The 13,029-nt window shown below is 39.7% G+C and overlaps 2 protein-coding genes and 2 long non-coding RNA genes across 14 annotated transcripts in view; 3 read left to right on the forward strand and 1 right to left on the reverse strand.

The window, feature by feature from the left end:
- The window catches only part of LOC111647379 (protein NLRC3-like), a 99,936-nt gene that overhangs the window by 54,504 nt on the left and 32,403 nt on the right, over positions 1 to 13,029 (forward strand). The window lies entirely within an intron of this gene.
- LOC147817213 (uncharacterized) overlaps positions 1 to 13,029 on the reverse strand; it is a 64,454-nt gene that overhangs the window by 34,628 nt on the left and 16,797 nt on the right. The gene's annotated exons all lie outside the window — the stretch shown is intronic.
- LOC111647382 (GTPase IMAP family member 9-like) lies at positions 3,880 to 7,374 on the forward strand. Its single transcript, XM_023396982.2, has 2 exons — positions 3,880 to 3,945; positions 5,382 to 7,374. Exons 1-2 carry the CDS (start codon positions 3,921 to 3,923, stop codon positions 6,182 to 6,184), a joined length of 828 nt encoding a protein of 275 aa, XP_023252750.1. The 5' UTR covers positions 3,880 to 3,920; the 3' UTR covers positions 6,185 to 7,374.
- LOC147817214 (uncharacterized) lies at positions 10,803 to 12,993 on the forward strand. The gene is made up of 3 exons (XR_015436546.1): positions 10,803 to 11,196; positions 11,856 to 11,952; positions 12,733 to 12,993. It is a non-coding gene; the product is annotated as an uncharacterized LOC147817214 (long non-coding RNA).

The raw sequence follows: 13,029 nt of genomic DNA on the forward strand, positions 1-13,029 counted from the left end.
AGGCTCGGAGGACCGTCTCAGGTGTTTGGTCGCATTAAGAAAAGCTTAGGCCACAGTTTACGTGCTGAGAAATGTTAGACTGCGTAACCTGCCTGAGCTTCATAATATTAAAATCAAAGTAGCTCAGAGCATTCTTGTTCTCATCCTGATAACAGATTGAGTGGGGAGCGACTATCAATATTCATTTTGTGTTTGGGGGAAAGCTGTGTGTTCTCTCTGTATGATTTACTGCAAACCTTTGATTGAATCCTGATGTAAACTGCACTTACTGTGTGCTGAAAACTCTTTAAATGATTCTTTTACACGTGTGTTTGTGATGAGAAATCTTTTAATCAGATGTTTTTGATTTATACATTTGTGTTTTCATTATTATCAACAAATATCCTGAGTCTCTATATACTTGTCCATGTGTTTACTTGTAATCAACATGTGTGGTGTGGTGATGGTTTATTATTGATTTGATTTTGATGGGCTGAGTTAGGTATGGTATCTATGTTGCATCACATGATTAAATTCAGTCCGTTTGTTCTTTGTGTATGATACTCATTATTCTGAAACACATACTATTACACTCATTACATTTCTGTAGTCACTCATACAGATGTGCACTGCACTGTTTTCAGCAACACAGGTCGGCAGTTACATTCATACTTGATCAAACTTTTGATTTTGAGCTGCATTTAAGCTGAGGAAGTAATTCTGCTGTTTTATCATCAGCACCACAGTGACACTGACTAACAGTCACAGCAGAGAGTGTGAGCTGCAGCTGTTTCTCAGTGTTGACAACAAGATAAAGTGAGAGAGGAGAGATATCTTATATATTCTTATCAATAAGTGCAGTTCCCAGCAGAAGCATCGCTAAAACCAGACTGAAACATATTTCCAGTGCAAACAGCTGAGAGGTTTGTAAATCATTGTCTGTATTCAGTGTTGGAGAAGTCTGTAGCGGGACTTTCACAGAAAACACCACAGACATCAGAGGAGTCCCTAATCAGCTGATGGAAAACAGCTGTGCTCCCACTGTCCTCAGAGGTTGCCATGGTGATTTTATATTGAGACACAGATTGAGTTGAAAGATATCTCTTGAACTCAGGCTTACCGGTAAAAGATCATGACTCCTGTCTCCTGAAGCTTTATATTGTCTGAGAGGAGAGACTCTGAACACAGTAAACTGTGTCTCTGTGTGGAGTTAGCTAGAGTCTGTCTGTCCATCTGTGGCGTAAAAAATGTTGCAGTGATTAAAAGAAACAAACACTTTGTTTTCCTTGTTTCCCTCCTCAGTTTTCCTTCGAGTGAATGGGGCAGTTGAATGGTTCTCCTGCACCTTTAAAGGACATACTTCAATTTGTGTAAGTCTCTGGAAAAAGACAGATTCGCCCACGTTTTGGTGAAAAAAACGACGAGTGAAGAGTGAAATTTGTGTCCATGAGAACAAGTGAAACACATATTTTATAGCAGTTTAAGAGCCTGTCATCACTCTGGCTGTGATGTCACTCACTTTAGCCTCCGAACATGCTGCGTAATACACACCCATTATAAACCCATTGTCAGAAGAAATCATGAAACTTAAACTGTGATAAATCAGAAACTGTACAAGATATCAAAAAGTTGAATACAAGTTAAATAGCTGAAAAGCTTGGGACCTGTTTAAAGTTGAAATTAAGTCTCTAGCTGAAAGTAAGTAGTTGAGTTACAAAGAGTTACAAATTTTCCCATTCATTTCTATGGGAAAAATTTCTGACAAAACGTTGAATATTTCGTAAATTATGAGACATACTGTATCTCTGAGAAAAGTCATCCCCAGAATGTCTCACATATTTCTAGGACTAGATAAAGATTAGATAGCTGCCAAAAAAGTGAGCGGAAAACAAAAGATAAATAAAATAGCAATAATAACATATTGTGGGATTGTTTTGTCAGCAATCAGACCAATTAAAAACTCAACATCTGGCAAACACTGTCCATCCACTTCGACTACGTTTAGACACCAAGCATCGTTGATGTACAGACTCAGTCCGCCTCCCCTCATCTTACCTTGTGTTGCGTCAGCGTGGATCACGGTCCACCCATCAAGGTCAGGCGGATCCAGGATTCTGTAAAGATGTGGAAACAAGTCTCTGATCTTGCGTTGCTAAGTGAGCTTGAGTCTTTATTTCATCCATTTTATTTTCATGTGATTGGACATTAGCCAGAAGCAGCTTTGTAGAGGAACAACATTAGCCAAGCTGACTAAAGCTGCTGCACTTAATTCAGTCCCTGCGCTTCCTTTTCCAATATTTATGGTTATATTTCTGTTATAAGTAATTGTACGTAAGACACGCTTCAGTAATGAAGGTGAACGAATGAGACTGTAAAAAAAACAAGCTCATTGGTCGTCTGTGCAGCAGGTTATTATGATCTATTGTTAGGTTTTGTTGCTAGGCGACATCTAGTGGTCGTAGTAGTTATGACAGGAGTGAAGGGAAAAGTGTCAGTGACGTATAAAGAGACAAAGTCCAGGTCAGGAGGAGGAGGAGGAGGTGGATGGATAGCTTTCAATTCCCGTGTGAAAGTAGCAGTTTATGTCGTTTCCATTATTCATGACTGTTCGACAAAGTTAACCACATTGTTATTATTGTAACCATGACAACAAAGATCATTTAATGCTGAGGAAGTACTGATTTCAACCCGAATCACCATCTTTTCCTTAACCTGGCAAACAATGACCATTATTATAGTAACCATGGCGACAAAGGTAGGTACGCTGCCGTTGGTACAGTTGTTCAGGTTGGAGGACTTGTTGGAACGAATAAAAATCTACATTAGCCACTACTAGCATAGCCTGAAGTCAGGTTGCATTGTGGGTAATGTAGGTGCCAGGTTTGACCAAAAAAGAAGAATAAATGAAATTCATCCATCGTTCATCCATTTCCAGCCCTGACCAGGGCGGTGCAGAGGTCCCCCTCCCTGGCAGAGTCTTCCAGCTCCTCCTCAGGGAACACTAGTCCTTCCCAAGGCAGATGAGATATAGATTATCTCAAATGTGTTCTGGGTCTGCTCTGGGGTCTCCTACCAGCTGTACATGCCCAGAAAACCTCTAAAGGGAGGCGCCCAGGAGGATCCTGATCAGATGCCCAAAACGACTGAAGTCAGTGTGAAGGAGCAGCGGTTCTTCTCCGAGCTCCTTCCTCTATCTCCAGGACTGAGCCAAACTACTCTGCAGAGGAAGCTCATTTTGGCTCCAACATATATAGGAACCTTTTAGGTACTAATGTTGGATTTGGATGTATGATATCTGAACTAATGTATTGTAGTGTGGGATAAATAACTGTTAGCTAAGTTAATGAATGCTAATCCAAATTACCAACATTAACCCACAGAAACCCATAAAAAACTCAAAAGCATGTCCATAACCTTATTCATCATTCACAGCAATAGCATGTGTGCTTTTCTATCACAGGTTTGTTTGTCTAACTTTATGTAGGTGTAATTATCTGCAGCTGTGACTAATGAACTTGTTTTTGTATTTGAAATATAATAAAGAATAAAAACAGTCTCCCACTGAGTAAGATAAGCTTCACAAAAGCAAGATTTTGTTTTTATTTGATTGTTCATGTCTGTAGGATTCTTCAAAAGAACAATGATACTCCTTACAGCATGTTCATGTGTGTGTGTAGGTAAACTGTCCTCAGTACTTGTGGAAATGGAGCTACTCTACATAATATATTTTATCTCTGCCCCCAAATGTGTTGGTTGGAGCTACATCTTTATTTGTGATCTGTGACTGGTTAGATTTTGACTGGGAACAGGTGATGTGTACTTCAGGGGAGGGAACTTGCAGCAGGCTATAATATATAATGATGAGTTGGAAATTAAAATAGTCAGAAGAAGACATCCACAGTGACAAGACATCACAGATCAGCTGCATTTACACAGCAAAGATGACCAGTGAGAATTTACTGCCTGGTGAGTATATTTCTTAAACAGTCCTAATGCTCTGGGTTTGATATAATTGGTAAAAATGATAAACTAGTTCATCAGTTATATCTGGGATGCATGATGATTTCCAGCTCTCAGCTGTCAAAATAAGTATTAAACCCTTCATTTCTATTGTTTTGAGTTAACATTTAATCAGTCATCTAAAGATATGAGATAATATTACTGTATTTGACAGTCTGTACAGATCCCATTGACTGTAACTTTTTGTAACTGACACTTTTTATGTCAAAGTTGTTTTGTTTTATCTTATTATATATGTTTGCCATAACTGTATTATATAGAAACTGATAACCTCTTTCAGTTACTGTGTACTTCCCATTTACTTTGTTTGTTCTGATGACTTTGATGTTCTGACTACAACTTGACCTGTGTGCTGGCTTGTTAGTCAAATCAGGGAATTTAGAATAAAAATACAGGTTGAGAAACTATGATATAAGGGAAAATCTCATGTGGCATGGAAAGTATAAATATGTGACACATTTCATACACAGAGGCAGTTCAAACAGCACAACGACTGCAAAACACCCAACTGAGGGCGTAGTCCAATGTAGTGCAGAAAGAATTCCTCTGGATTTAAAGGCAGTGCCATTTTCTCTGGAGGTTTGTTCCAGTAACTAAAGGCTGCTTCTTCCATGCTTAGTTTGCACTTTGTGAACAGATAGCAGCCTTCTGACTGATGATGTGAGAACTGCTAAGATGTCTTCACTTGTCTTTTTGTTAGGACTCTAGGAGCAGCTTTCTGAATGAGAAAAGACCATTACAGTGATTTATCCTGCTGGAAACAAACGAGTGGATTAATTTAAAGTCCTGCCTGGACATGAATCCTGTTTTTAAAAGAACAGAATGCAGACTTTGTCATTAATTTGTTAAACTCTGAGTCCAACATTACACCAAGTTAGATTGGACACATAGAAGATGAGCGTTTACTCTCAGACTTCCTTCTAAATAATTAAACACAGTTATTTAGGTGAAAGAATTCAGACACATCCAGTCTTTTATTTGTTCATTTCCCTTCTAGAGAGAATCTATGGGTCTGTAGACATTTGGTGACAGAGCAAAGTAAATTTGGATGTCATCTGCATAATTATGGTAGTTGATAATATTGTTTCAATGGTACTAAAAAGAGGAAGTATTATTGTATTGATTAAACTACTTAAAACAACAATGCCAAGCTAGACAATTAATAGTTTGGGTTATTTGCGGTGGAGTTATGTGAGGTACATTACCAACAGTAGATTCTGTTCAGAGCGCTCCCAGTTAGGAAAACCGACCGACAGCACCCAGTGTATTTATAGACTCGTGTTTCAGTAAAATTTTGAATGCAGGATTTTTACAGTGGGGTGTCACTACTTTTACTGCAGTAATAGTTCTTCCTCTACTGATGTCTGTAATATTTCCCACAGAGCTGAGGATTGTGCTCATTGGGAAGGTCGGAGCTGGAAAGACGGCAGTCATGAACAACATCCTGAGGATCTCAGCGGAGAGAGGAGAGGATGAGGCAACTTCAGGCTCCCGCATATGTCCCAACTCTTATACAGACAAGTGTCAGAAGGAACAAGTGAAGATCGGAGGACGAAACGTGGTTGTTGTCGACACTCCAGGTCTGTGTCAGTCAGGAAAAGAAGACAAGCAGGTGATGGAGGAGATCAAGAAATCTTTCTCGAATGTTAATCCTGGTCCTCATGTGATCCTGTTCGTTCAGAAGGTGAGCGCGTTTGGAAAAAGTGATCTTGACAGAGTGGAGACTTTAAAGAACACTTTCGACGATGAGGTTTTAAATTACACCATGTTGTTGTTCACCCTTAGAGATGAAATGGAAAAAGGAAGAAATATTGAGGAGTTAATTGAAGAAAACCAGGATCTCAAAGACTTTGTCTCTAACTGTGAGAACAGATACCATGCTATTGACAACACAGTCCAGGATCTGTCTCAGGTCAAGAAGCTTCTGGAGAAGATCAACCAGATGGTAAAGGAAAACAAAGGAACATCTTACTCGGTAAAAGCAGCTCATCTTAAAAGGAAACTCGCACTCACTGTAGGGGGGTCTGCATTGGTTGGAGCTGGTTGTGGTGGAGGAGTTTCTCACTTTCTTGGGAGCGTGGTTGGAAGTACAGTAGGAATTGTAGGAGGAGCTGTAGTTGGAGGTGCAGTGGGCGCTGCAGGGATCGTCGCATTGGAACACATTAAGACTAAAACAAAAAAATAATAAATAAAAATTTGAATTTAAAAGTTTTCCTTAACAGAGACCAGGACTGTGTCGTAACAGCTCTTGAAAATCCATCACCAAGTTTGAACGTCAAGTCCCTCCTGAGTACTCAGTAACTACTAGCTGCTGATTTATTAAATGAGGATGCTCCATTAAAATATAATAAATGTCTTAGCAAGTCAAGACTTCAGTAAGGTGCAGATTGGTTGTTAGGAAATGTCTGTTGTGCTGTCCAGTCAAAATCAATAAACTATGTAAATGAGCATTAAAAGCTAGCATGAGGTCCTAAAATTACACTAATTAGAGGTGTTAGTTTTATTCTGTATTATGTTATTCTTTTACTCTGTTAGTTTTAGTCTGCATACTTACAGTACATACAGCTCATAATGAGTGGAAATATACAGTTATGCTGACCTAACTACAAAGAGACACACAACAACCACTAAGAGATGCAATATGACAAATAACTATAAAGAGACATAAAACAATTACAAACCCTGCACCTCCACAAGAACAATAAGCTGCAGAGGGAGTCGGCTGAGGCTTCATTTGATCGATTGTAAATGTAAAAACATTGTTTATAGCAGCTTAATGTCATTTGTATTTGTTCCAGCTTTTAAAATGTGAGGATTTGCTGTTTTCTTCTTTGTTTTATCTCATTGTAAATGAATTATCTTTGGTTTCAACTCTGTCTCTATACAGATGATACAAGTTTCTATACATCTAAACTTCAACAAACGTTTTATTTCTGTCATAACCAGGAAATGTTATTTGACAAGTCACAGATGTGTTGATACTGAACGTCTGTTCCACCTGAATCTCTGATCTCACAGTTAAATCTCCAGCTGTAGTGACTCCAGCTTTATTCAACTGTCCATGATTCTGTTCAGACTCTCAGCTGCTGCTTCAGGTTCAGGAAAGATCCTCGTTTAAAACACTAAAACTTCACAACCTGTTTATTTACATTCAACCTGAACCACCATCTTTCCCTGACCTGAACCACAGAGCTGCTGTTCTCTAAACCACAGACGGGACTCTGATGTGAACTGGTCTCTGATGTGAACTGGACTCTGATGTGAACTGGTTTCTGGATGAACTGGTCTCTAGATGAACTGGTCTCTGGATGAACTGGTCTCTGATGTGAACTGGTCTCTGGATGAACTGGTCTCTGATGTGAACTGGTCTCTGGATGTGAACTGGACTCTGATGTGAACTGGTCTCTGGATGTGAACTGGTTTCTGGATGAACTGGTCTCTAGATGAACTGGTCTCTGGATGAACTGGTCTCTGATGTGAACTGGTCTGGAACTGGTTTACTTCTTATATCTTCATGGTTACATGGTTCAGTGAGTTGGACAGTCGATGTTTCAGTGTAGTTTAAAGATGTTTGTGTGCAGTGTGTTAACAGATTTATCACCTTCTGTTCAGCTGTATCATCGGATCTGTTTGACATGTTGATGCTGACGAGCTCCAGATGAAACACTGAGTTGTATTTTGTCACTTCATCATGTCTGATTTCATAATTACATCTTTCAGCAACAATAAAAACCACGAACCAGAACACCCTGCCTCATCATTCAGCCTCTACATGACCACAAAGAGACAGAAGACGACCACAAAGAGACACAAAACACCTGCAGAGAGACGTTTCATGACCACAAAAAGATCCAAAACAACCATAAAGTGACACAAAATGACCAAAGAGACTGAACTTTGTCTAATAATCTGCTGCCAGTCGTTCGTATATAAGACATTTTTAACCATGTTGGATATTTGACATTAGTGACTGAAGACATACGGATAAATAAACAGCTTTACCTGAAGTTAGCTTTGTCTTCTGTTAAAGGTCAGTGATGTCACAGTCGTAAGGTTTGTGTCTGTGGGTGGAAACAGTAAATAAATGATGAGGTGTTATAAGAGAAACAGCTGCCCAGATGATATAAAGCAGTTCAAATGGTCTAGACCAGCTGTAACATTATATTGATACGTGCATCAATATTTAGAATACAGTAATATACATGAGATTTAGAAAGAGCCCATTCTGCATAATGAGAACTTTTACTTTTGTTCCATAAATATATTTTGATATAAAGCTGATGCTTCTGTACTTTTACTTGTAGTATTGTTCTGTGCTACTTTAGTAAAAATCTGAGTTTGTTTTTCAGGGTATTTTTGTTCATTCTCAGAAATAAAAACTGAAATGACGTCGTATTATTTAAGAGGCTCATGAGGAGTCAGCTGACCACTGATCACTGTTGAAGTGAAATTCTTTCAGTTGAAAATTGTGATCAATATATCAGATGCACTTATGCAGCAGCTCATCCAGCAGACGACAGTCACAGGAGCTGCTCATGGAAACTGCTGTGACCCACTTTGTGTCTTTGACCCTGCCAGTGTTCAGATAAGAGGAAACTATACGGTTGATGTTGGCAGTGAGGCGGTTAATGGTGCAGTTCCTGGTCTTTTATCTGTGTGCTGATGTCCACGCTCGTAAACCTCACGGTCCTTGGCAGGAATCAGTTATTACACAGGGTGAGAGTGACTGACCTATTTCTGCTGGCGGTGAACTCAGATCATAACGGACGAGAGCAGATGTTCAAATGAGTAAAACAACCATAAAGAGACACAAAATGACCAAAGAGACTGAACTTTGTCTGATAATCTGCTGCCAGTCGTTTTATGTAAGACATTTTTAACCATGTTGGATATTTGACATTAGTGACTGAAGACATTCAGATAAATAAACAGCTTTACCTGAAGTTAGCTTTGTCTTCTGTTAAAGGTCTGTGATGTCACAGTCGTAAGGTTTCTGCTGCTTCCTGTTTGGGTTGTCTCGATACTTGAATTTCAAACTCGATACGATACTCAGGAAAATACTCGATACCACAGGGAGAAAAAAATGACTCTTTTTTAAATAAATATTAAAACAACACAAATAATAACATCATTGACATCACTATTTTTAGGTTGTCTGTGGTAGTGCAAAAATATATGCAGTATATATGACACAACACTTTTCAGACACAAATAATTATGTTATCCTGTTAAATGAACACTGTCTTTTAACGTTACAGACGGGCAGGACTGATGTTTGCTGCCTAGCTCCCACATTAACATTAGTGGTTTTATTATTAGCCATAGCAGCTAGCTTAATGATAACAGACGGCTAATGTGGCTATCGGCTAAAGGTAAAATAATAATGTAAAATAATTCCAAACGGCACTTTTGCTTTTTTCATTTACAACTTAAACTTGTCGTGAAGGTTCTTCAGCAGCAGAACTCGCCATGTTAATGTAGTTTTATTCTGGAGACACCAGCTCAGTTTGTGTGAACGTCAACTAGCGTTGATGTGTTCAGCTGCTGGTGGGGGGAGGGGCTGTGTCTCTGCCTGTCTGCAGTGCTGCTGTATGAAGCTGTGTCAACTGGAGGAGGTGAAGACGGCGCTGTTCGTATCGATACTGTTTCAAATCAGTATCTGATCAGATGCTAATTTTTAGTATCGATTAATATCTGAGTATCGATTTTTTTGACAACCCTACTTCCTGTGTCTGTGGGTGGAAACAGTAAATAAATGATGAGGTGTTATAAGAGAAACAGCTGCCCAGATGATATAAAGCAGTTCAAATGGTCTAGACCAGCTGTAACATTATATTGATACGTGCATCAATATTTAGAATACAGTAATATAACATGAGATTTAGAAAGAGCCCATTCTGCATAATGAGAACTTTTACTTTTGTTCCATAAATATATTTTGATATAAAGCTGATGCTTCTGTACTTTTACTTGTAGTATTCTTCTGTGCTACTTTAGTAAAAATCTGAGTTTGTTTTTCAGGGTATTTTTGTTCATTCTCAGAAATAAAAACTGAAATGACGTGGTATTATTTAAGAGGCTCATGAGGAGTCAGCTGACCACTGATCACTGTTGAAGTGAAATTTCTTCATTTGAAAATTGTGATCAATATATCAGATGCACTTATGCAGCAGCTCATCCAGCAGACGACAGTCACAGGAGCTGCTCATGGAAACTGCTGTGACCCACTTTGTGTCTTTGACCCTCCCAGTGTTCAGATAAGAGGAAACTATACGGCTGATGTTGGCAGTGAGGCGGTTAATGGTGCAGTTCCTGGTCTTTTATCTGTGTGCTGATGTCCACGCTCGTAAACCTCACAGTCCTTGGCAGGAATCAGTTATTACACAGGGTGAGAGTGACTGACCTATTTCTGCTGGCGGTGAACTCAGATCATAACGGACGAGAGCAGATGAAACAGGAGGAGAGGTTGAAACAATAAGAAGGACTTACTTCAAATGACTTGTCGCATGAGAGAATGAAATAATTCTGTCCAGGATGAAAACACGTTACACACATAGTGAGGAGGTGGAGAATGTCAACAACAGCAAACTCCAGGGAATCCACATTTCTCATGGTCCCTGAACGCCCCCCCACCTGGTGAAGAAATCTCCACACAGGAGACTCAAACAGGCCAACCCTTTTTTACTGTTTGTTTCCATATCACATCTGTATGAAAAGATGTAATATACATGTAATATATATTAATAAAGATGTAATATATATATATATATGAGGCTGTGAGACTGTGATGATAGGAGGTTTGATGTTGAGCCTTTGAGTCCCTGGTAGACCCTGTCAGTAGACCCTGTTGGAGGAGGGTTGAGGCTGAAGCTCTGAGGCTCATTCTGCAGGTGTTTAGTGAAATGCTGCCCCCTGGTGGTCACAGGGGGAACTACACACTCAATGATCAGGGGAGGTGCAGTGACTGGTGTTAAACATAGTGAAACATGTTAAAGCTGAACTCCACTGATTTCCCACCTCAGCGTGTTTCCAGGTGTTGGGGTGTGAAGCCTTTAGTGTGTCTAGAGGAAAACTTTGCTCACCTGTTTGCCAACCGCCAGTCAAACCCGATAAAGACGGGCTATGTCGTCATCATGAACGGACCAATCAGATGACTCGTGGCGGGAATTTGGAAACAGAAATGGCTGAAGTCCGAGCGTAAGTCTCTAAAAACTTCAACATTTAACGTTAGTCCTCTCAGTTAACGTCTGCTCTGTTCAGAGGAAGTGATTTAAATGTGTATGTAAGTTCAGGCCGAACTTTCCCGCGCCAAACGATGAACTCAAATGTGTGAAACCATGAGATTTAGCGGCAGTGATGGATGTTCGAGAGCTAGCTAGCTAGAGCTAAATGACAGAGCTAGCTAGCTAGAGCTAACTGACAGAGCTAGCTAGCTAGAGCTAACCGACAGAGCTAGCTAGCTAGAGCTAACTGACAGAGCTAGCACTTGTTGTTGTTGGTCTGTTTTCAGACTCCGTGTGAAATAAACATGGCGCGCTGTTGTGTGTCGGTTGTGTGTGTGTGTGTCTGTGTTTGTTCTGTGTCTGTTGTGTGTCTGTTGTATGTGTGTGTCTGTTGTGTGTCTGTGTCTGTTGTGTGTCTGTTGTGTTTCTGTTGCGTGTCTGTTGTGTGTCTGTGTCTGTTGTGTGTCTGTTGTGTTTCTGTTGCGTGTCTGTTGTGTGTCTGTTGTGTTTCTGTTGTGTTTCTGTTGCGTGTCTGTTGTGTGTCTGTGTCTGTTGTGTGTCTGTTGTGTGTCTGTTGTGTGTCTGTGTCTGTTGTGTGTCTGTTGTGTGTCTGTGTGTGTCTGTGTGCATCAGTGTGTTGCAGCGCTGTGATCTGGATCTGCTGGACCCCCACGGAGACTCGGAGCAGCCGGACTCTGCTGAAGCAGCCAGGATGGTCGTCTACCTCACGGTCAGGAGTGACGTCAGGCCACCGCCACCTTTACATCTGTGGAAACTTGATTTCATTTATGACACACACCATGGACCAGGTCCAGATCAACAACCACTGCACTCAGACTTATCAGCCCTGGACTAGATTATAACAGACACCATAAAGAGCTTTTAAAACACAGATTCAAATTTGTCAAACCTTTATTCAGTTTGTGAGAAGGCAAACATAGTACCCACAGTACACACATTACAATGAGAGTACACAGTAAATAGATTGACAGATTTTATTCTATTTTATTAAAATCTGGTGGAGAAATACTGAATCCCTTTTACTTCTTTTCATCAGGATTTAGTTTTGGTTGAATTAGAGTAAAATAGATAATGTAAAAACATATCAGACCACCAGACCAGGTTAAAGGTCACAAGGACTTAATCTAAGTTTCTTGTCACGTTGAATAAGTACAGTAAATATTTCAGTGTGGTACAATTCCGCTGTTGTAGGGATGGGGCTCCGTTGGAGCAAGACACGTGGGGGTTATATTCTATATTTACTGTTAAATAATTAATAATAATAATTTCTGGAAAGTAATGTATTCTGTAAAATTTGAAAAGTCAATAAAAAGACCTTGAATAAAAAAAATAAATAATTAAATACAGACAGATATGTATTCATACAAACAAGTTGATGTGTTTATATCAACAGCCATCAGAGCGTTTATTTAAATGCTTTTAAATATAAGATTTTTCTATATATAAAGAGATGTGTATAAGAGACAGGTTTGTGTGTGTGTGTGTTCAGGACAGTCGTCGTGTTCAGAAGGTTTTGTGGCGTCAGCTGTTCGTCCTTGACTCCATGATGTCTCTACTGGAGGGTCTGGAGTCTGCCCAGCAACTGATGACACAGCCCTGCCCCCCCCAGCCTGGTACCCACAGTACACACATTACATTGAGGGTACACACAGTAAATATAGTACACAGAGTACATGCAGTACATACTCAGTGCTGTAGCAATAAGCTGGGAAAGTCTGGACTTGACAGATTTTATTCTATTTTATTAAAATAGTTGGTGACACAAAGCGAAAACCTTCCATAGACC

Source organism: Seriola lalandi, unplaced genomic scaffold, assembly GCF_002814215.2.
Source record: "Seriola lalandi dorsalis isolate HSWRI2012SDOR001 ecotype SW California unplaced genomic scaffold, Sedor1 jcf7180002054987, whole genome shotgun sequence".
NCBI classification, from domain to species: domain Eukaryota; kingdom Metazoa; phylum Chordata; class Actinopteri; order Carangiformes; family Carangidae; genus Seriola; species Seriola lalandi.

What these genes read in the sequence shown, in the direction of transcription:
- LOC111647382 (XM_023396982.2), top strand. Translation starts at nt 3,921, where the DNA reads ATGACCAGTGAGAATTTACTGCCTG. An exon ending in CAGTGAGAATTTACTGCCTG is followed by an intron (nt 3,946 to 5,381) that starts GTGAGTATATTT and finishes TATTTCCCACAG; the next exon opens with AGCTGAGGATTGTGCTCATT.